Source organism: Numida meleagris, chromosome 2 (genome assembly GCF_002078875.1).
Source record: "Numida meleagris isolate 19003 breed g44 Domestic line chromosome 2, NumMel1.0, whole genome shotgun sequence".
Lineage (NCBI taxonomy): Eukaryota > Metazoa > Chordata > Aves > Galliformes > Numididae > Numida > Numida meleagris.
In genome coordinates, this window is record NC_034410.1 from 16,882,046 (window position 1) to 16,906,725 (window position 24,680).

A 24,680-nucleotide genomic window follows, 5' to 3' on the forward strand; every position below is an offset into this window, starting at 1 on the left:
TTCTAGATGGAGTCAAGTAATATCACTCCTAGACTTTACCCTTATCTCACTACCACTTTGAATCTAAGTGTTCCTCACTATTCCATGCTCTTTAATCTAGACAGAGCAAACGGGGCAGATCACAGGGCATGATGTTTGACAGCTATGGTTAGCTGGTAAGCATAGCTCGAGGTCTGTCCATCTGAAATCTGTTCAATTTATAACAGAAGAATCTTATGGAAGATATCTCTTTGTTACCATTTTACCTCATAAATAGCTGAAAATACAGAACCTGTAACACCAGGCCACTAATCCTAGCTTTGTGTACAAGCAGTAGTATTTTACCAAAAAATACAGTGCTATGAAGCAGAGACAGAAAACTGGGGTGCTGTTTGACATAATATCTTCATATTAAAAGACCAAAAGTAGCACAAAGTCAGCCTTAAGTTCATGCCATAGTACTGCAGAAGGCCAATAGCTTACTGTGCTGCCCGGCACTGCAAGTTTTTAAAAAGGTAGTTTAGGTGTTGAATAAACTTCTATTTCTGAATTTCTTAAGCTGAGAATCAAGTTTATCCAGAGAGAAACATTTCCTCTTCTTCATCATGATTAACAGTAGGATATGATCCTGAAGGAATTGTGAAAATAGAAAAGCAAAGATTACCGCAAAACAAGAAACATCACTGAAGTATAGAAAAGCCTGCAAATACAGAATTCATGGCTACAAAACTACAATTAAAAAAATTGTTTTAATAGTTAGCATAATTTTCAAAAGCCTGTAGTCATCTACCTCCCAAACGCTCTCATGGTCAAGTGAATGTACGAATTCCGCAAAGCACTTCATTCAGTCCTTCATGAGAAACTGTTTTCATTTGAGAGTGCATGGGAGGGGATTCCTGTGGCAGTGAGTGATTTTGTAAGAAAATTACGTCTTTGTATTCCCGTTAATACTGTGGGATTTATTCTCCATTTATGATCTCCTTTTTTCATGCTTAATGATCAAAAACACTTCTTTGATATACAGAGAGATAAAAAGTGTGGTCTGTTTTATTTAAGTTGTCCTCACTTCTCAAAGACATCCTCTCCTTGTAAGTCCTTCTCCTTACTTGCCAAATTTGAATTCTTTAGATAGAAGAATGTGTGTGAATAATAAGGAAAAATCTTGAAACATTTTAATAGCATTTGAATGTTTTCCTTTAAAATTTACACTTTCCTCCTTGTAAGGGTGATTAGCCCTTGTGAATCTATAACCTTAGTCAGTTATTTGAACTATCAAAGCCATCACTCTACTGTGAGTTTTATGAATGTGATCACAATCAAATAAGAATGTTATTTATCATCTGTACCTACTGCTACATCCTGTCATTCACCAGAAGAGTGAGAAAAGTTGAAGTGTTTGTATTTCTCTTTTGCTTTGAATTATATTGTAAATATTTTGGAAAAATAATTGGCTGAAAAGTGCATGTATTTTGAGGATGTTCTTTAACTTTTGTAGGATGTATTTATAATATCAAAATAAACACAGAGAATCATTGTAAGAACAAATGATTTTTTTAATGATTTATTATCCCTAAAGTTAGATTGAATTTAAGTTTTCTAATGCATTTATTTCAGTAGAGGATTGCTGATTCTCCTCATCTTCCTAAAAGTTCAAATAATATTAAAAAAAAAAAAAAAAAGCCAGCACTCAGAAGTTAGTATCTAAATTATTCTAATCAGCCTGACATTTGAAGTTGAAATTCTTTTCGACAGTTATTTGACATATCCTATTAATGAGAGTTACACTTGGAAATCTACGGCATGTGGTGAGAACAAACCATATGCTAAGATAAACTGAACATCTTGGATGGTTGGAATATGTGTAATGCTTGAAAGTTGTATTTGATTGCCTTGAAATAAACAAACAAACACAAAAATATGGTATACTACTAGTAATTATCTATCTGTTAGACTTATAGCTCAAAACACTCCAGCAGGAGATTTTTGTCTGAAGCCAAACAAAGAGAAACTGTGAGAACTTTCTTGCTACAGAATTTTCCCTGGTCTTGCATAGGTCCTTACCCTAAAAATGTAGGGGTTGAAAACTAGTTATGCACCAGACAGTTGGCTGGCATAGCTGTGATGTTGAGAGGTGAGGGCATAAAGAACTCTAGGCAATAGTTATGACATTTCCATATTCAAAATACCCAGCTTCAAGTATTTCTGTCTGTTTAGACTCTTAAGAGATTGCTGTTAGATTTGCCAGCAAACCTTGCCCAGAGTTGGACTTGTCTGTTTGGAGAGTAGAGCTTTAAGCTAAAGGTAACATAGCCAGCTGCAGGGAAGGAAAGGTATGGAACTGAAAAGTTAAAGGAAAATTCCAGATTATATAAAGAAATAGCACTTAACATGTATGCATGAATCATTCTTCAGATCTCATCGTTTATCCCACTACAATTTAATAAAATAATGTCAGTTTCTTCAGTATTTTATTAGGTATCAGTTTTGTTGTTGCAAATGTTTTTTTTTCCTCTTGCTTCTTTTAGTAGTTTGTGAATTTTCCTGTTAGAACTGTATCAAAAACTACCGAGGAACTGAAGGAGCTCTGGATTATAGTTTCACCTTTACAATGTCTTGTCTCCATTTTTCTACTGTTAGAATTGTTTTGAGGAGGTTAAAGCATTGCTTACATTTTCCTGTATTCCTTTAATACCTAATTCTCCTGTTCTATCTTTTATTACCCTTGGCCATAGACTATTATTTGACCAACTTAGTGCTACCATTTCACAATCTTTCTTTTTTCTTCCTGTCAACTGAATCTCTAAGAGTATTCCATCCATAATAATTGTAATTCTATTATGATTTTGCCAGTACTCATACTGTTGTTCTTCCCAGTGCCTACAACCCTTCATAATTGCTATTGTGCTTTAAAACACATCAAAAACAGTAGGATTTTGACTTGGTGAATTAAAAATTATTAAACCTGTACTGTTTCGTATGGGCGTTGATCAATACTGTATTGATCCTGCAAGAGAGTACATGAACCCTTCTCTCCTTCACACGCTTTTTAAAAAGTAATTATTAAAAAAGCAAAACACATTTATTCCTTTTATTCTCTTAAGTACATGGATGAATTCCCAGCCCCGACCACTCTTCAGTGGCCATCACAAAGGCCACTGTGTGGATGTCTGGGCCTAACCTGATATACTGCCCGTGTAGGACAATGTCTCTCAGAAAATACAAAGAGTTCTACATGGCCTCAGGAGTTTTCAAGATACACTCTGTTGGTAATGAATAAAACACTGAATGATACTGGTAAGTTTCTGCTGTATAGGGTTTTTAAATTTTTGAATGTGGATTTGAAGGAGCACACGATAGTGTATTCAATAAAGTAAAATTACTATTCAATTACTATTATGTACACGTACAGTGTTAGCTGATACTTTGTTCAGTGTTTGTACTGCAGCAGATTTGGTTGTGCAATTTTGTTTTGTAGGCAGAGTAAGGGGACACCTGCATTCACCTTTGAAATTTTTATGTATCTAGATAGGGATTTTATTTACATAAGAAAATCTATTTTGTTATAGATTAAGATATTGAAAATAATAGGATATCTGTTTAAACTGTTTTTGTGGTAGCTGATGACTGCATAATACACGGTTGAGCAAAGAGGAGTTGGACACAAGTTCATTAAGGAAACAGTAGATTAGAGAAGGAAAAGTATATCATTCTACCTATTTCCGTCAAACAGATTTAAATTTTTGTTTGATTATTTCCTCTATTTAGAGCAAATAATTCATGTTCAAGAAATGTAATAGTGAGAAGGGTGTAACAGTACAGCAGAAGGAGTGTCAAAGTCTTGCCGTAGTTCTCCTGAAATCTGTTTCATAGTTTCATTACTTTCAGTTCCATTTTATTCTCTAGGTTCCCTAAATTTGTCCCTTAGCTCGTAGTATTTAGTAGAGACTAAACGGTTTTCTTTCTCTGTATTTTGATTCTTTGATGCATAGTCAATGTTACTGTAAAATCTTCTAATCACTGTAGTTGTTGGGGAAAAAATGATCTATTAGGGTTAAAATCTATGTTTCAGTTTTCAAATAGTGTTGAGGTTTGTTCAAGTTTTCCAAATTTTTTGAGCTTAAGTAGACTAAAAGGAGGCTATTGGATGTAAGTACATCCAATAATCAATAACTTCAGGCTAGATTTTTTTTTAATTTCTCAAGTAGAGGTAATTTCAGAATTTATGAAAAAGGAAATGGTACTTCCGAAGTTCCTCAGTATAGATTCCCAGTCAGGTCACTGTGTCTGATACAACACTCATCTGCATTAGGTAGAAAGTGAAGTCTATGCACCCAGTGCATTTTCATCCACCTCTGGGCCTTCATGGCTGTTCAGCCCACAGTGATCACATTTAGAAATTTTCAGGCAATTAGCAGTCTTGTCCAAGATGAAATTCTCTCTGTAATATAAATAATTTTTGTTCAAAGTAGGGTATGCTGAATTTCTCCTTTCACCTTTTAAGATGAAAATGAGTTTTGGAGGAAGGGGAGATTCTAGCAAAATAATAGTTGCAAAGTGCTCTTTCCCAGCTGTTTTTCTTCCTACTCAGCAAGTCACAGTTTCAGTATCTGAAAGCCAAGCCTATTTGAACAGTGGATGGAAAGCATAGTAAGCATGTAAAACATAAGTAATTAGGTTCTGGCTATGCTTCATTTTCTGGAAATAAATTATGTATTTTATTACAGGCAGAAATATATGAAATGTCTTCCCTGAAATATTATTCTTATAATCAACATGTTAACATGCTACAGAAAAGCAGCACTTCCCTACCAAAGTTAAATTTTGGAATCCTTCAATAGGATTAATATTTTGTTTTTCAGAAGACAATAGACTTTTTTAGCAAGGTTTAGATCAAGGTTCAGTTCTTTTAGATTGCCTGAGGTTCTGAGGTGTTATAACTATGCTGAAACCATAGCTAATTTACTACTTCCACTGCTAAATATGTGTTTGGTTTTCATCTCTACCAACAGGTGTAACAGGTAAACATGATATATGTAACAAAATTTGGTATTTTTGCAGACTATTCTGTTCAGTTGCAAATAACATGCCCCAACAATTCCTATTACCTAAAAGCTTACACAAGTAGACAAATATATAGTTATGTGCTACAAATACTTCATTAATGACACAGAGAAAGGATTTCCTGTAGAACAGATGGCCCTTGTAGTGTTAACCAAACTGTTCATCTAAACCAGCATTGTCTGGAACCTAATGCCCTCAGGCAAGGGTCCGACCCAGTTGTGGAGAGGCACCATGCAATGATGACAGATGGTCATGTGTTGAGGCAGTCCAATGACCATGCATATGTACCATGGGTGGCTGTTGAGAGCTCAGGTTCACAGTGGAGATTATTCAGGAGGCTTATGGATGGGGTGTCCTAATCTTAACAACATTAATCTAACATGGGAACTTAAATCAAATGGAAGGAAGAAAGCTATAGTTTCTCAGCCCTTCAGCCGTGTTTCATTGGATAGATCAATAGGGGGCAGAAATTTGTTTCATTAGCTTCAATCAGCTTAAAGAGGGTATAACATTTAGTCAATCATCCTGCACTGAGTGACTGACAAAAATAAATACCTAGATACAATCCTAATTTTAAAAAGCAAAAATGAAAATGGACTAATATTCCAAATGATGGGAAGAGGCAAATAACATTTACTATTTCATATCAATTTTATATTTAATTCTGAATAGAATCTTAATTATGCCTGCATGAGGTTTTAAAACAGAAGGACAAGAAACATAGCTTAAATAGCAAGGATTTTTCTGATTAAGAGATTGATTCTGTGATCTGGAGACACTTGTGAAATGGGGCAGGAGTTTCACTTATCTTCAAATGTTGTCATTTTATCCAGCTTACGGTTGCTTTCCACATTTGCAAAGATATTTGCTCTTCTTTTTGGACAGGAAGTGAATCATTCTGAGAGATACACATGGTGACAGAGATTTAAGCAAATATTTTTTTTTTATTTTATTTTTTTAAGTAGAAATATTACAAACTCTAGGGATTAAAGTTTTTTAAAGTCTATTTTTTTAACCATTTTTTCACACAAGCTCTTGAAGGGAGAACAGGTACAACTCTCATTTTCTTTTTGACTGCCATCCTGAACTAGAGTTCAGAACAGCTACTGCTTCCTGAGGGGACCATTCCAAGAGCTAGGGATCTTCAAATTACGGAAAGTCTTCAAATGTGGTCTTTTCTACCCTAACCTGTCCCAGCAGTCAGTGAGGGAATCGATCAAGGTTACAGGAACCCTATTAGCCTTATATTTCAAGCATCTGTAATTCTTAGAAAGAATCAGCTGGAAATAAAATCTTAGGACTTCAGAGCTGCTTTGCACCATTACGCACATGGTTTGATATTTTGTGTGTAGTCACAGTGGGCCTAATTCTGTTTTTACAACTCTCCATTTACCCAGCTGTATTGCTACTGAACTCTGGAGTGTTACCAGTGAAAATTGATGTTGGAAGCTGAATTTGGTCATGTGATTGGTTTTGCAGTCTTTTAATAATAATTAATATTTGCAGTGAATTTAATTTGATTTTTAATAGTACATTGGTAACATGGCTTTTCTTTATTTAAAAGGCCTGGTACTGCCATGTATCTGCCACACTATCTATTCTTTAACTCTGATGTTTACACCTCTGAACTAGCCACACAGCTACCAGCATGTGTATTTGAGAGAAAATGGAATGCATCTGCAGCTGAGAAAACAAAATGATGACTTGATGTGGATAGGGCAAGGGTTTAATACAAAACACTACTGACAGCTTGAAATTTCTGTTCAAACAGATGAGTGTGTAATGTACCAGACTCGTGTGCAGTGTGTCTGTGTGGAGAACCGTGGAAATATAACAGGGATTAAATATTTCTCCTGGAGGAAGGAATATGTTTTTGGATGAGGTGTGAAGAAGAAGCGGGAAATGACTGAGGAGAGGGCTGACCAGGCTTTTCATCTTTGTTGTTTTTTTCATTTGATTTTTGATTTTCTCTGTGCAGTGTAGGCTATAATTCACAGTTGGAGAAAGTAATATATATGACAGCTTGCTGAGAGAGAATGGTGTATTTAAAGTGGGTTAGCTTGTTGCAGATTCCTGACATGTCATGCACAGTTAATGGCACTCTAATTTCCTGAAAGATAAAAGTATTATAGGAAACTAAACCAGGTTTTCACGGCCATTGTTAGATTTCAGCACTGCAAGTAGAAGAAAAAGAAATTGCAGTGACTAATCTGCCAGTGTAAGGTAAAAGTGAAATGATACTGCCTGAGAAGAAAAGAAAATTTCAAAGGGAACTTCTTATGGAAGAGAAATCGTAGGATCGTTCAGGTTGGAAAAGACCTTCAAGATCATCAAGTCTAACCATAACCTGACCTCCTGAGTCCCATGCTCTTTAGTGCCATGTCCACATGTCTATGAAATACCTCCACCATTCCCCTGTGCAGTCCATTCCAATGTTTGACCACTCTTTCCTTGAAATAATTCTTCCTAATATCCAATCTAAGCCTCCCCTAGCACAACTTGAGACTGTTTCTTTGTGTCCTATTTCCCATCATGCAAGAGAAGAGACCAACCCTCTCCTTTCTGCAGCCTCCTTTCAGGTAGTTGCAGAGAGAAATGAGGTCTCCCCTATGGGTGCTCCGCTGGCACCTGCATTTGTCCTTCCATCCAGTGATCCATACTGGAAATGGCCCGCAGCTTCCTTCTAAGTCTGTGCACCCAGGTTTTTCTGCCCTTAGACTTGACATGGGACTGATTTACCTCAGGTCATCCACACAGAACCAAAGATCAGGAAGTATTCCTGGGCCCAAAGTATAGACACAATCGTGCAAATCAGGTCTAGATCTGAGAGTAATAAGTTTTTCTAGTTTCTTTACTGTACACTTTCCACATATTGCTGGTTTTGCTCTGGGGAATTTACAGTGATCAGTCCTGAGTCTTCCTACATTGAAGGCAATGGTAATTTTCCCACTGATAACTCTAAGATGAGTTTCAGGCACATATACAGCACTAAGATGTTCAGACACATATACCTAGGACAAATGCATCTTTGCCCACAGTGCTGCTTTTGTTACAACTGCCAAAATATTGCCTGTCACCATTCTTAGAAACAAAGGAAAAAATGAGCCGACTTTGAACTGCTGGCTTAGGCTACAAAATCTTTTGATTATTAACAGAGTACTGGAAATATTTAATAGCCCAAAATAGGAGAACTTGTCCCAAGAACAGCACTGTGTATGAGCAAAACTTGTATTTGTTTTTGCGAGTTGATTTAGAAAATAAGTAATGTTTTACTTACATTTAGATAACAAATGTAGCACCTGAGCAGCAATCTGCTGAAAGGACCCTGACTGCTGAAAATGGGAAACTGAAGAAATGTGAAGATCAAGAAAGGCAAACCAGAGCAAGGTAGTGGTCAACATTTCTAAGATGTGTTTTGAAGACACTTAAGGAGCCCCTACGCAATTTCAACCACTTCTTTTTATATTTTTTTCTTTTTAGAAAGAAGACTGAGCAAAGTCATACAATATGGAAAAAGAAATTCCAGATTGTACGAAACAGGTATAGTATTGTAACACCGTTGGTTGCATTTATGAAATACTGAAGGCCTACAGACTTTGCAAATTATATTAATGAAAATTGAGGTTGCTTTATACATTGTTCAGTTACATAGTTATTAGCATCTGAAGATATAATAGCTAAATTTTAAAAATTGGAATTAAGTAATACTGAGTTGAATAATATACTGTTCACCTGCTTGTAACAGACCGTAAACATTTCAAACAGGTAGTTTTGTATGATTGTGTAAATAGTAACCAATGATTTTAGAAACAAAACTTGTGTGAATGCTGTTAGACTAATTTTTCATTGAGAGCCTTCTGCCACATGCTTGAATGAGGTTTTGATCTGCTAAGATCCTTGTTTAAACAATTTGTTTCTCTGTGTCTTCCTTCTTAATGCTCCTCTTTCTCAAAGATCTTTTTCATCTGTCTTCTTTCATGCTTCAACATTTTCCGTAACTACGGTTTCTCTATCCCAGAATTACAGGACTTTCTTCTTTTTTTTTTTTTTTTCATGCAGTCGCAGTCCTCCTTTATGTGTGCTCTTCTACTCAGATGGTTTTCTTCTTCTTTTTCTTCCTTCTCTGCATTCTGAAACATTTTGGCTGGAACATACTGATTTATTGAAACCCACAAATTTCCTCCAGATGTCAAATGTAATGAATTTCTAGCAAATTAACACTGAGGATCCTATGGATCACTGCTCAGCCATAGATACCTGTTGAGAATTGTGCTTCTACATCACACCACTTCAGCACAGTTTCCTTGTTTGCCATCTGTGAGTAATATTGAAAACTCTGGAAAGGATAGAAACTTCCTTGGTCTTAAGCTGGTCTTTGCACAAATCCTGCCAACTGAAAAACCCCTACGGTATTTCTAGAGCAAGAAACACTTGAGTAGCCAGATGTGCTATGACTATATTTATACTGACAAGTAATTTTTAATTATGAAGACAACTACATCACTCATATTGTCATTTGGAATAAAGCAATCAGTTCTTCAAGGTAAAACTCTAGAGCTTTTCTGGTGTTTTGTGTTCTGTATAGGCAGCACAGATCAGACGGCATTAGGTTTGGCTCACTCTGCACTATGCAGTCTTCTGCTGCTATCTCTAGACCCTTGAATTTTCAGACACCCACATAACATCAGTCTGCATCTTAGAATGAGCAACATAGGCACTTGGCATCATGCTCTAAAAACATCATTCTCATAGGCCATGATAGCTCAATGCTATTTTAGGAAGAAAACAACAGATTAAGAATTTCTAAATTCCACATATAATAGAATCATAGAATCACAGAATCATTAAGGTTGGAAAAGACCTCTAAGATCATCTAGTCCAACCCCAACCCATCCCCACTGGCCCACTAACCATGTCCCTCAGTGCCACATCTACACGGTTCTTGAACACGTCCAGGGTCAGTTTGTTCTCTCAGAATTTCAAGGGAGTTTCAAATCCAATTGGGCTGATATCGTATTTAGAAAAACAAATTCCCTTCCAACTGCATACTCTACTGTACTTCAGATGGTTATTTTCCTTTATTTTTTATCTCCGCAACACCTCTCCAAGGTGTGAGAATGCTGTAATTCCTGTCCTACAAATACTGAACTGTAATGAAGGTACATCCGTTGCACAGCAAACACTTCGTCCTTTGTGCTTGTACGGTTTGATACAATACCCCTAAGGTCAATGGAGAGCTTCTTGTTAAGTTTGTTATTCACTGAAATTGGCCTCAAGTTATCCTCTCACCTGAAAATTGTGAGAATACATTATGTTGATATAGTGATAACATAATGACAGTCTTATCAGCATTCTTAGTAATCATGCGAGTCTCAGTAGAAAAATAAAATTATATTATTGTTATCTACTCAGCTCTATCTTAATGAGTATTTACTGTGTTACCTGAATGGGCAGAGGCTGGAGCATTTTTTAACAGAGAACATTAAAATTAGTTGCTTAAGAAAGAGATTAATTTCTAATCTTATATGTAGCAAAGAACTGTTGCATCATGGATACAGATTAATTTTGATAAAAAGGCAACTAATTATAAGATACAAATAGTCTGTAGGAAGGAAAATGATTATTTTGGCTTCTTTTTTCTTCCTGACAGTATATTAAAGGACTGTGCAGTTTATTTTTACATGACAGTATGATTACCTGGGCAGCATATTTACCTTGAATTTTATGCTGTACAATGCTATAAATTATTATTCTATTATGTTCATAGTTTGAAATTTTGAGTATAAAACATGTGAGCCCTCTTGTGACCAGAAAAACTTATATGTGCTTTAAGAACATCACCAAGACTGTGGCCTGGTGGATGAAGTGTCTGAAAAATATCTAGAGAGCATTGAATGTTGGTTGCTCCGAAAGTAATGCCCCCTATTTTTTTTTCCCACTGAAATAATAATCAATACAAAGAGCATAATAACAGTATTTGATAGAGCATATTCTCAGCTACAAAGCACTATTTTTCAACACAGTCACCACCATTAGCTATGCATTTCCTCCAGCAAAGAACAAGAGCCTGCATGTCACACTTGTAAAAATCTGCTTAAGCAGAGGTGACCTACTGTCATTGCCTCCACTGTTGAATCACATCACCCACTGCCTCACTGTGCTCACATCCACTGGTTGGTCTTCGGGAACATTCAGCAAGCGTTGATGAATGTCAGTGGCAGCCATTTTTTCCATTTTTCCAATTCAGTTACACTCCTTTACTTCTTACTACCATGTCAGATGCCATTCTGTCAGACTGCCCCTCTGCTGCCATCTGTCACACAGCAGCAAAATGTACCAGAATATTGGCAGGAAGGTTCAACTCCTACAGCCATACTATCAACATCTGCTTCTGATAGTGTGGGCCAACATAATAAAACTGGAAACATTACTTTCAGAGCAGCTTTCATGCATTGATTGCTCCTTCTAATATCATTTCTCTTTTGTTTTTCATAAAAATTAAATCCATTTAAGTTTTCCTTCTTTCTTAATTTACTATTTGTTGGTAAAAGATCTGTGAAGTTCTCGTCTTGTAACCAGACACACACAGGGCACAGAACTCAAACTTTATAATCTCTTTGTCCACTCATCTATAACAGCTGTAGGAGATGCTAGTTAATGTAAAATTATTTTGTAATAATTCTTTTTAATTATACTGAGGTTTTTTTTACTTTAAAATCTTTAAATGTCAAAGACTGGAGTCGTATCACGTCGTGTTGTCTTCTAGTATTATTTAACTGCACCTGAACTCTGTATGGTTATTTTGTGGCACAAGAGACTGTTTAAATGCTAGTTATCAAACTTTTGTGAAAAATACCAGGAAAAATAATCCAAACAATCCAAACAAGTTCCTTTACTTAAGAAAAAACTTACCACTTGGTACAATTTTCATCCTTTTTCCTTCACTTACCTTAATTTAAAAGTTCAGTTTCAGAATTGTAATAACTTTCTTTCAACAGAAAGAGGGAAAAAAATGTACAGCTGTTCAAATTACCTCATGAGCTGGACCTTGAGAAATTAGGCAGCAATTTTCATTGATTAGATAAAGTATCAGCACTCAGTGGTTAAAGATACTGTAAATTTACAGACAGAAAAATGACAGTGTTTAAAATTCCAGTTGTGTTTCTATTCCTCACAGATTTTTCCACTGCGTAAGATCTGTTACTTTACCCATGCATATAATATAATATACTTAATGCAATATATTAATGTCATTTTAATGTATATGTGTCCCATGAATAGCTGAATGCTTACTGGTTATTTGTTCTACTTTCTCTGATCAATAGTGTTTACCTAATTATTTCCCCCAAAGCCTGGAAAAGATACAAAAAGTAAATTTTCTCTAACTGGCAACTTTAAACTTGTGATAGAGGATATAGTTCCCTATTACTTAACCTTTTTCTGTATTGAAAGTGCTTGGGGTGCTTGTGTATTTATTTATGACAGTTCTATATGTGTTAAAGGAACAGAAACTACCAACACTTTATTTATGTTTTTCTGGTTTAGTCTGGTCTTTTATTTCTGTTTTCTGCTATTTTCATTTGCGTTTTACACAATCTTTTCAGTAGTATGAAATCAGATTAAAGCCAGAGTGTGTCTATTCTTGCTCTGCTAAGCTGTGTCCTCTTTCTTCTAATAAAAAAACACTCAGACATCAAAAGACTTGACATGTTCAAAGAATGTATTTGTCATTCATTCTTAAAATGAACTATCATTGCATCCTTAGCCTAAAATATCTCTTTACAAAGAATCACTGTAGAATGAACAGAATTGAAGATTTCTGATACTTGAAACCCTATAGAAATCATATTCACAGGATGTACACAGGAGTTGTAGAGCATTCAGCAGAGAAGAGGCAAAGATTAGTGAATTTATTGAGGAGAGATAAAAGACGTACTTAATATTCACTACTGATGAAATCAAGTAAGTTTCTCATTTTCAAATTCTGAGTGAATGCAAATTTTATTTGGGCACAGCAAAAAGGTTGAGGCTACCCAGAATGGCTATCCTTCACCTGTATTTAAGAGTCTCATTTATTTCAGAGAGAAGAAAATATCAATCAAATGTCTGCTTCATTATAGTTATTTTCACACTTTAAACATTTGGTTTCAATACGTTTTTAATATTATGTATTGTAATTCTTAGGAATGGCAGCATAGTATAAGTTCATTTCATGTGAAATTTTTTTCAGTCTGCACGCGATTAAGGACGAGATGTTTCTTAGGCAAACTCTGCAACGCCAGTTACTAGCACTTAAATGTACATCTCCTAGGGAAACAGTAAGTAAAGACACAGCACCTGGGTTGTTTTCTTAATTGTTTTGATTTTATTGAAAGTCATTCTGACCTTTCCAATATAACAAGTCATAGAAGCCAGCTCATAGCATAAAGTCAAAAAAATTTGAGAGCAAAAATTGTGAAATGGTAAATCCAATAAGGCTGGATATGCTCAGCTGCACGCAGCACAGTCTTTTGTACATAGTATATGTACAAATGCCACATAAATTGTACATTTGCTGGAATAAATCGCTAGGTCCTCTAATTTTTCAAAAGATTTCAGTAGGTCCCTCTTTGAATGGACACAGATTAGCACAGTTCTTTTTGTGTTGCATTCAGGTTGTGTTCTCGCAAGTTAGAGATACAACACACTGTGCTTGGAGAGATCTAAGAAAAGGATTTTGACAAAACAGAAAAAGGAGGTGTAGGTGTTTAAAATTCATTCATTGCACAGCAGTTGGTGTTAAATGGAAGAATTACTTTTATTTCCTTCATACAGAGTCATATGTGTTTTGTCCCCTTTATGCAGTTCTGACAGTGTAGTAAGAATTTCAGGGAGACTGAAGTAGAATGGATCTTGTCAGACTGAAAATCTTTTGAGTTTATCCCTAAAATAATGAATGTTCAGACACAATGTTAGATTAAAATAGTATTTTCCACTGATTTTTTTCCTGATAAAGGAAATATATCTGATCTATCCATACATATATAGGTTATTCACATATCAACTTCAGTTGCAAATATATTCAACTCTTCTTGTAAAAAAATAGACAATTCAGGAAAAGGCAAGTTAAGATGCATTCTTCTGATTTATAAAAGATTTTACACTGCAATGCCATATTAAGTAAGAGTCAAAAATGTTGCATCCTTTTCCAAATCTTTTATTAATGTTGATTTCTTCCTTATCAGCTCATATGCCTTAAACTACACTGTCTTTTTAAAATGTGTGTAATATATGTCTGGTCTGTCATTTACAGATGGTTTGCCCTGTTTGTATTGAAAATGTTATAAAAGGTACAAACAGATTCAAAGCTGGCTTACATTCACTTTCAACTTTGGTAAGCATTTTTCTTCTAAACATAAAAGCTTAGATGTTTTCTGCAGTAAGAAGTGGTAGTATTTTTTACAATTATGTGAAGCATAAGACTTTCACATATCCAGGAGTCAACATTCATCATTTTCATAATGAACGATTGTTTCAAAGAAAGAGTTTCTCAAAGTCAGACAATGACTTGTTGCTGAGATAGAGATATATTTCTTTGCAACATGAATTATGATTAAATGCATTTCACATGATTTTAATATTTAACATATTCATATCTTCCACATGTTTGTTGTCATGTACATGCAACAACAAACATTCATGAAAAGCAAAACAGATTCAGTTTTAAAGCCAGTATAACTTAAAATAATAAATAGATATTTGTGGCTGCAGCTGTAACTACCTGACTATGAATCAAATTAGCATTGTTTCAGTGAGTAACAAGACTGATACAAGCTTGATTCATCTAGTACTAAAATAAATGGGAAGACCAGAGTGACTTAAGTGAGAAATGAATGGGATTCTAAAGTTCCGAACAGGACAGTTGCCCAAACAGTAATGTTTCATTATGTCTTTTAAGCCTAATGCCTCAACCTCAGTGGACGGATTATCAGATTAGTTCAGGGGAGGGATCCACGTTGCAGTAAACCAATAGCTTCTAACGATCCTCAAAAAGAAAATATTTCTCATCTAGCCCCCATTATATTCCCAGCCTACTGGAAAGCAGAAAGAAGACACAGATGAATTGCCTAGGCTTCTAAACATAACAAAAATGGCCAGCGTTTGAAGATGGTTAGTTTGAAATCTTTGATGCATCATAACATATTCTGCAATTTAAGTATTTATTTCTTAAACTTGAACATAATCATATTTCTCCAGACACCTTTTTCTTGCAAAACTTTGATGTATACAGAGGTTGTGGGTTTCCTTCTTTGGAGATATTCAAAACCTGCCTGGATGCTTTCCTGTGCAACCTACTCTAGGGAATCTGTGTTGGCAGTGGGGTTGGACTAGATGATCTCCAGAGGTCCCCTCCAATGCCTGCAGTTCTGTGTGATTCTGTATCCCATGAGAAAAGAGGTGAACATAATGCCATTTTGATGCTGAATTCTAATATCGCCACTAAACTGTATTTGAAGAACATTATGAGAACTTTTTTTACCTTTTCTTTTAACATCAAAAACACACTACAACAACAATGCAGCATGATTATAATACTGAACTCTCTTCTTTTCAATATCTATACTATTAAATAATTTTTAAAAATGTAATTGCAATTAAGCACAATACTGTTCACTCCATCTCTTAGAATGTTAGTTATTGGTTTATTTAAAAAGCAGGATCATTATGAGGGCTTTTTGTTTATTTGATATGTAGCATAACAATTTATTTACTGATACCTTATGGTTCCTTCTCTGTCAAGATACTTAATATCAAATATGTGGATAGTGCTGTTTAATTCAAGTGGTTGTGTTTATGTCTAGAACCAACTACACACTCCTAAATGATTTGTTGTAATTTTCGTTTGTATTTCTGGCTATGTAAGTATGGAGAATTGCTACCTTTTCTACATTTCTATCTGTAAATGCATGAATGTCATTTAAATATTTCCCTTTGGTTTTGTTATATAATTCAGCAAACAAGTTTTTACTTTGAACATTGCTCTACTCTTTGTGTTCTGTTTATCTAGCTCTACTTCTGTTGTTCTGATTCTGTATGTTCAAACTACTTTTATTTTGGGATGAGTTACAGATATCACAAGTGTGGTGATTGTTCTGACAGGCTTGATCCCTTGGACAGTCCTAATCCTGGAAACATTTAGTTATCTCTACTGTTTTTCAGTTAGCATTGACTGTGTGGTGATCAATAAATAACAGTGATAAGGGCAACCACGAAGAATATGTTGTATGTCAGTATTTTGCTCCTTCAGAGGAACAATCAGATTTTTCCTTCTTCCAGTCAGCTGTTTGCTGAGGCTATGAAAAGAGAGTTAAGTTAGTCCTGCATGCTTTTGAAGCATTGATTCAGTGTCAGTTCCCCCTCGTGTGGAAGGCTACACTCAAAATGACTTGAATCTATTATATTCTTGCTGGAGATGACTCCCCAGTGGAGGATTCTTTGGGATTTGAGGCAAAAAGCTCTTTAATAACAAATTCACACTTACCTATCTTATTCAAGACATGAGCAGAGGACTTTCAGGAATCCTCTAATATTTTTTTAATAATTTTGATTAAGCAAGTGGGGATGTTCTGGATGTTTGTGTGTTTATGCCTCTTCTAGTTTCACATGAGAGAGTGAGCATTCTTGATAAGCAGATGAAAGTCCAATAACTTTAGAGGCTGGAGTCTTCACACAATAAAATTAACACTAGTTTCCTTTACTCTTCAAAGACTGTCTAACAAATGCATAACCTTTTCAAACACCTACCAAGCAGGAACTTGTCCAGCTAGGCACTGTTACTAGCTGCTTTTGGTAACTACCAGTGTTTTATGAGTTTGAGCCAAATGTTGCATCATTCAAAACAAGAGCACCCTTATTATGCAAGTCTCTTCATGAATCAAAGATAAAACACATTATGTAGAACTATATGATGTGTATGAAGATATATATGTTATATTCAACAGATAATACTAAGTACAAAACAGTAATGAAGTTAAAAAAATATACAAATAAATAGACTTGAAAGTCAGGTTATAAACCATTGGGTTTTTGACTACTTTTTGTTGTTGTTATTTTTTTTTAAACAGGACCAAGATTAAAAATACTGCTGTGCTGTATTGCTTTTTCATGCTGTTTGTTGATTGTTAATAGAAGAAGCCACACAGTAATTCAGTTTGATTCTTTCAGCACAAGCAGAGTGCAATCTTCTAGCAGCCTGGCCTACATGAAGTCGTTCTCTTACCAGGTTGCCCAAATGGATGTGGGCAAATATAGTCCATATGGACGTTTTTTTGTGGCAAGCTCTGTCTGCTGTCTGTCATTTCCCCTGAAAATAATTGCTGCTGGCATTTTAATAAGTGCTGATCTTTGCAGAAAAGAGAGACCCAAGAAATTCAATCTACGTCATAGCCCGCTGCCAGCTCCCCTGGCCTACAGCTACTTGGGGCCGTGCCCTCCCCTCACCTTCAGCACCACGGACAGGTGCCGCGCCCCGCTCCGCGCTTCAGCACCACGGACAGCTCCACCCCGCACATGGCCGCGCACCGACCCTTGGACGAGTCGCCAGCTCTGGGGGTGGCTTCCAGCTCAGCCGTGGAAGCCGTGGCCTTGCTGTCCTTTCCTTCCAGCAGTCAGCCTTTCAGCCCTGCTTAGCTGTTATCAGAGACCCGCCTGCACACAGCCAGGAGAGAAAATGTCTGATCTGTGCTGATGTCATTTTGTCCAAAGGTAGAATGGCATTCTGCGAAGATTGCGTGAGTTCCAGTCAGTGCAAAGTTATTTAATTATTTTAGCTACCTTTTTTGTTTTAAAAGAACATGATAAACAAATGAATTTAAGTGTGTGACAGCATTGCTTAAATGTCTTTTTTAAGCACGTATCTCTCTTAGTTCTTGGCTATTCCTCTTAAAGCCATGTGCTCAAACAACCCCCTGGGCTTTAGCAACTGGGCTTTTCACAAACAGCAGCAGCACCTGGGCAGAATCTGCTCTTCAGTAACTTCCCACTACAGACCTGCTGGTATCCACATGAATGTTCTGGAAATAGCTTTGGTCTTTTTTTCCCCCAAATTCTAAAGATGATGCAACGTACTTCTTGCAGAAGTTTAAAACAGTATTATTCAAATTAATATGTGACTTCTAAAAGTTTGGTACCATTCATCCAGCTGTGCACTTCAGCCTGCTCATGCATAAGTGCCCTCTACTGTGGATTCAGTTGGAGCTAAGGTTTTGTCTAGTTTTTGCTTTAGCCCCTCTTTAACGTACAAGCACAGATAAAAGAATATTGGGAATGTAAATAATTCAGCGTTAACAAAATGTGCATATAACTCCAGTGCATTAGAGCAGAAGGCATCAGAAGTCCGCACCTAAAGACACCTCCTAACAACTTAAACCTGCTTAGGGCCCAGGATCCCTCGGAGTGTTTTAATGAGATGAATGAGCCCCATTGAGGTCAGTCATCCCTTTAGAGGACGATCCATAAACTTAGCCATTGAGTTATCCCATCCAGGTACTCTGCATTGTAGCTGGACTGATAATTAGCACTGTCGTTTTGTGTAAGAAACTCAAAATACCTGTAAACCTTAGTTCAATTAAACTCTGCGCTAAATCTGCCATTAAGAAATGATGGAACCTAAAGAACAACCTTCGGGAATGACAAAAGGATGTGCACAACACTGGAAGGTGAAGTTTTGCCACAATATTTACTCCCATTACTCTTGTTTGAAGATGATAAAACTGAACACCTACAAACATCTATGCTTTCCATTGTATAGCATCCACTGCTGTTGGTTTTTATGTACTCAGGGAGATTTTTCTCACAGTCTGGTGTTTGCATCTATTGACTTTGTAATCTGTAGACAGACTTAATGAGCAGAAAAGACAAGAACCACAGAGATAAACCCTTAGAGTAACAGTGAGCCTTTACAGCTTGTCAGCGAGAGAAAGCTCAAATATAAATATCTGATTTACAGAAGTAACACAACTTATTTTGATAGATTACATTGTTTCTGTTTCAAATTACTCTGTCAGAAGGGGAATAAAAGGTTAAAAGGTCATATTTTTTAAAATGCTTGAAAGGGCTCTTTCAAGGGTTTGGTTGGTTTTTGTTGCTGTTGTTGTTGTGGTTGTTTTCCACAAATATCAACCCTATGTTTAATCAGTTATTCGTAGTGGTGCATAAGCTCTATTTTGCCTGCCTGTCAAAGGTGCTGATTTTGTTAAATTCAGTTCTAGAAGTCCCCTCAAATGGGCAGGAACAGGATCAAAGCCCCCTGCAGACCGCAGGCTTTGTAAGCTCGATGGTTTTCTTGTTGGGCGAGGTTTTGTTTGCTGCTTTGAGTCCCTTTTCTCGAGAGTAAGGGACTTTTAAGCAGAAGGGAGTTCAAAGTTTGTCGTATCTTTTCGAGAAAGTTTAAAACAACGAGTATCTATCACGACAAGAGATCATATTCACACAGTTTAATATGTGTCAAAGAAAAGAAAAAATTCTCCTGGCCGCACGGGGCTGAACTTCTCTCTCGACTATCAGCACAGCATTCCCTGCGTGCCCGCACACCGCAGACAAACCCCTCCGCTTCTCCCACACCTGGCGCCGGTGCCCGGCCACCCAGCGCCCGCCCCGTCTGGGGCAGACAGCGGGGCCGGCTGCGGCCAGGGCCCGATGGAGACGGGGTGGCCGGCACTGCGCGACACGCGGGACAGCGCCGCGCCTGGGTCCGCCGCCGCCCGCGCACTGCGGATCCCGGCGCCACCAGTGCGCGGTGCGCGGTGCGGGCGGAGCGCGGGCACGGCTCTGCCCCGGGCGCTCGGTTCACCGGCAGCCGGGAGCCGGAATAAATCACAAAGGCACGTTTAACGTTAGTGACTCTTTAAATGGAATTTTTCATTCAAACTTTGTCATTAAAATAGAAAGGCCTTTTGGCCGTGACCATACGAGCATAATAAATTGTATATGTTTGCGATACTGAATGAATCTCGCCCATATGCTGCGCTGCAAGGCTACATGAATGAAGCATTTACCAAATCAGGCCCACCACATTAAACAGAAAAACAATCTTTATTCATGGTAACTTATCAGTTACAATTAATCAACCTCGACAATAGAAATTCTGATGTGTTCAAGCAACTTGAAAGCAATAGGTCATCTCCAGGGCAGCCATGTTGTGTCTTTGTGCCTATGGCTTCGAACAAAGCAACATCTCCGATAAATGTACATCCCCACACACATGTGTGCGCCTCCGTGGATAAATATCTCGGCGCGCCGAGGGCCGGGGCGTACGCACACGGCTGCGCGGAGAGTGTTTATCTTTTTGTCATACAAAAAGTAATTGTTTTCTAGTATTTTTTGAGCTCCGCAAGTTTAAACAAAAGCAAAGAAATTTCCATTGGATGACCATCCTTTCAGTTTCTCTGCTGCTATGTGAATAGCATTGTGCAAACCATTCCAACGGTATTGAAAAGGGGTAACCATTGGTTTGATTTGGTTACACGGTTTCGTAAAGAGCTCCCTCCCACTGCCTTAGGGTCTGTGAAAGGTCCGTGACCTGTTTAGAACTGCCGAGGGAAATGTCATGTCGCCCCTCCCAAATGGGAGTATCTGCATTCATTTGATCAGTATAAAAAATGATTGGGGATGGCGAGATCAGGGCTTTTGAATTGCAATTTATAGCAGTTTACAAAAATGCACATTGTTGGAAAAGAAAACATGGAAGTGTTGCTTTCTAAATTGCATTACCTGTGAAATGTCATTAGTCTTTTTAGGATATCGCGTCCTATTTTTTATGATCTCAGAGAGAGATTAAACGCAGAAGTTCGGTGTTTGCCCGGGACAGGGGCGCACACGGCGCTGCCGGCGCTGCGCGGTGAGTTTCGCCGTCAGGAAACGTCCCCCGGTTCTGTCCCCGGCTCCGCCCGCGGCTCCGCTCCCACCGCGTCGCGGCACCGAGGCGCTTCCCGAGACCCCTCCGCCCTCGGGGGCGTCCGGCAGCGCGCGGGGCTCAGCCCCCACCTCCCGCCGAGCGGAGCGCTCCGACTGCCGCCTCCCGGGGCCGGAGTCCCCGAGCGCTGAATTTGTTGCCCTCGCCGCCCTACACCTCGCAAAAACCAAACGCGGGGGAACCGTTAACGCTTCGTTTAAACCATCCACCCTTGAATGCGTCAGCTCTCGCACGCGGAGGTGGCCGTCGGGGGGTCCCTGCGGTCCCGTTCCCTGCCTCTGCCCGGGCGGGACCGCGGGGATCGGGCGTGGAAACGGGACCGGGGGTGAGAGGTGGGACGGGGGCGGGCGGGACCCCGGCAGCACCCTCCTCCCCCCCCACCGGAGGGGGCTTCCAACGTGGAGTCCGCAGGAACGGCGGGACCCCTCCTCCTGCCCTCGGGGTCCCGGGCCTCGTCTGGTTCTCCTGGGGCCCCCTCCCCGGCCTTTGCTCTTCGGGAGCCAAACGTCGCTCGCCTGAAGAGGAGACTCACTCAGAGAGGCCCCCGCCTCTCCAGAGCCTCCACACCTGGACGTATCATCGCTGACACGGCGCAAAAGTTTGGCGATGCCTCCACCCCGGTGGTTTTCGGGTCCCGTAGCAGTCGCCCGCGGCCGAAGCGCCGCAACTGGGCGGATAAATTATCGGAGCCTTGAAGGGCTTAATTGGGAAACGCGGCCCCGGTTCCAACCAACGTCCGTACAATTGCACACTGCGGTCCACCATTATTCGAGCTTCATCTACTATGCACTATATACCACCGCCTCCAAAGGATTGTTGCCCTAGAAACTTGTTTTAAATCTCCAGCTATATATCAACACCTTGTTTTAGCAGTCCTTGGCTGAATTACAGTTACACAGTTTGGCGCTTCTTTCAAATTTCCTCCCATCACTTTGGCCAAAGAAAGGAATTTTTCTCCTTTAGAAATGAATTGGCTTAATTAGTAAGTAGATTAATGGCAATTGCTGGTGAGTTGGTTTCCAGCAGAGTTTCACCAGAGAGGGTTAATCGGAGTCAGGTCTGGAATCTTTCCCAGAACTGGCTGCCAGCCATTTCCGTCAACCAATCAGCCCCTAAACAAACGCCATCCGCCGAAATGGGGCTTCTTTCTGACTGTCACCCGCCGGAGCCGCTGCCCCGAGCGGACCTCGCGTAGGTTCCGAGCGGACCGCCCCGCGCGGGGCCGCCGACTGCAGCCGCTTCCCCAGACGCTCGAAAGCGAGCGAGAGAAGACGCGCTGGGCGCACGGGCATTCAGCGAGCACAGAACCCGCTCTCGGCACCCTCTGAGCTTTTCTGTGCTGAGATTTTCCCCTCTGAGGAGCTGCGAGTTCGAGGCAGAACCCGTTAGTAACAGCGCGGGGCGGTCCGCAGCGCTTTCCCAAAGCCACTGCCTCGAACAGGGGCGGGCGAGAAAACCGCCGCCGCGGACTTTGACATCTTTTTCAGCCTTTCCGCGGATCTTTTTCTATACTGATAAAACGCATTCATACTTCGACTCGCAGCTGCATTAGTCTTGCAAAAAAAAAAAAAAAAAAATCCCCGCTGAGAAATGCATATAATAGGAAAAACAGATCGGTTGGACAGCGGCGTAATTAATGCCAGAAGGGCCGAGGCCGGTTTCATAGTTTGTCTTTTGAGGATATCGAGACGAGACCTGGTGAAAAATGACGCATGCTTTAACATTTCAGAGAGCTGGCAACGGGCAGCTCCCCCCGCGCCCCCTCCTCCTTTTTTAACTTTATGCCTCGGAACAAAGGGGTCGGCAGAACTAGCTAGGTTGTAATGAGTCCTGTGTCCCTCGCACATTGAGTGCATCATGGAAACATATTGTATCGAAATAGTTCGGAGGAGAATACTGGGGATGAAAGAGAAAGGGTGCTTTGATCAGCTCCCTGGGGTCCTGAGTGCGCGCAGACCGACTGCAAGGCCGCATTCAGCTCCAGCGAGACACACTTACAACGCCATTCAAAGAAATTTGCATATCTGTAATTTATCACATTGGTCCCGAACATTTTTGCAAGGTAAATAAAAGTTGGCTGAATAAAAAATATCAATCATCACGGAGCGGAGCGAGCGGGCGAGAGAAGAGGGCCAAGGGTTTATTCAGCCCCTCTCCGTTTGGAAAACTTTGGCGGAACGCGGAGCAAAGCGGCCGCGGAGCGCTGTGCGCGGAGCGATGCGGAACTCTGCGCGGCCCTCGCGGCCCGGAGCCCACCCCTCCCGGGCCCCCGCGGCCCCGCACCCGCACTCCGCGCCCCTCCGCGCAGCGCCGCGTCCCATCGGGCCGTGCCGCCGAGCCCCTCGCGGAACCTTTCGGCCCAGAGAGGGGGAGAACGGGAAAAGGGAGGTGGGGGTATAAAAACTAACGCCTGGGATCCCCCCCGAGGGCCCCGCGCCGGGCATTGTTCGGCAGCGAAACCGCCACCGGGATCTTCAACTTGACCTTGGAGAGGGCTCCGCGCCTTCGCCTCATCAGTCACCCGGCGCGCTGACAGCGACGCATTCGCGGCATTGTCGCCGCGGGGCACGGGCAGAGCCGTCGGGGCCGGGCCGGGGCGCGGAGGCGCGGCTGCCGAGCGGCCGTCCCTCTGCAGTGCGCTGTGCCGGGCGGTGGCGGGCAGCAAAAACCGTGTCGAGCCGCCTTCGTGACTACTTGTGGGGCAGGCGCACCCCCGTGCCCCCGAGGACGGCTCGCGGCAGCCCGCCGAGGTACTACAGGCACCGCGGAGCCGCCCGGCCCCGCCGCCCGCCCCGTCGGGGCGCGCCTGTCGCTGCGCGCCCGCTGCTACCCGGCCCTGCCCTGCCCCGTCTCTCCCTGCTTCCCCGCTCCTTTTCGTCCTTCTTCTCTCAAACTCTGCAGGCCTCGGCCAGATACGTGCGGGGCTGCCCGAGAAGCGCTGAGCACGGACGGACGGCCTCGCTTCCCTCCTCCGGGACGCGAGGCACCCCCTGGGGCTAGGGTCGGCGCCGTCGGGGGAACACCGCCGTACACCGGGGAGCCCCGAGCCCGGACGGCGGATTTCCCTCGTCCATCGCTCCAACCGGGGCTGGAGCGCGGCAACTGCAGCGCTGAGCGGCCGTTCCCGGTCCCTGTGGGTCCAGGAGGGGGGGGAATCCGCCGGGGCGTCCGAAGGAGACATTTCCCAACACTGCCTGCGCCCGCCCGTCGGGCGCGGAGTTCCTCAGTCCGGAGCTCCTCTCCGCCCGGCGCGCACCGCGGAGGCACAAGGCTCGGGATCCCCGTCGGGGTGCGAGGTGTCGGCGGCGTGCACTCATCCGTGCGTCCTCGAGGCGCTGCCTCTCCCCGGGGGCGGAGAGGCTCCGCCCGGCGGAGCCGCAGGTTCGGGTCGCTCCACTCCGCCTGGGGTTGGCGGTGCGGCGAGGGCCGGGGGGGGGGGCCGGCCGGGGGTACACGGCGGGTCAAAGTGGAGCTGGGCTGAGAGTCCGGAGGTGATCCGAGCTCCGGGACGGCCGCGGGGGGGACCTCTCCCGAGCCGCGAGCGGCGTGGCCGGGCCTCCGGGGGCCTCTCCAAGCCGCTCGGCGTAACGAGCTGCGCCGAGCAAGTGCACGGGAAAGCCTCGGGGTCGAGGTCGCCGGGGCGGCGGGCGATGGCCGGGGCCGCGGGGGCCGCTGTGGAGCGGGCGCT

The 24,680-nt window shown here is 41.2% G+C and overlaps 1 protein-coding gene across 1 annotated transcript in view; it reads left to right on the top strand.

Moving 5' to 3' along the window:
- Window positions 1–17,560, top strand: part of C2H10orf67 (chromosome 2 C10orf67 homolog) — a 51,278-nt gene extending 33,718 nt beyond the window's left edge. The window contains exons 10-14 of the mRNA XM_021386569.1: window positions 8,324–8,427; window positions 8,521–8,580; window positions 13,271–13,358; window positions 14,333–14,413; window positions 17,145–17,560. Coding sequence (XP_021242244.1) covers window positions 8,324–8,427; window positions 8,521–8,580; window positions 13,271–13,358; window positions 14,333–14,413; window positions 17,145–17,156 — 345 coding nt within the window. The 3' untranslated portion in view covers window positions 17,157–17,560. The remainder of the gene's footprint in view (window positions 1–8,323; window positions 8,428–8,520; window positions 8,581–13,270; window positions 13,359–14,332; window positions 14,414–17,144) is intronic.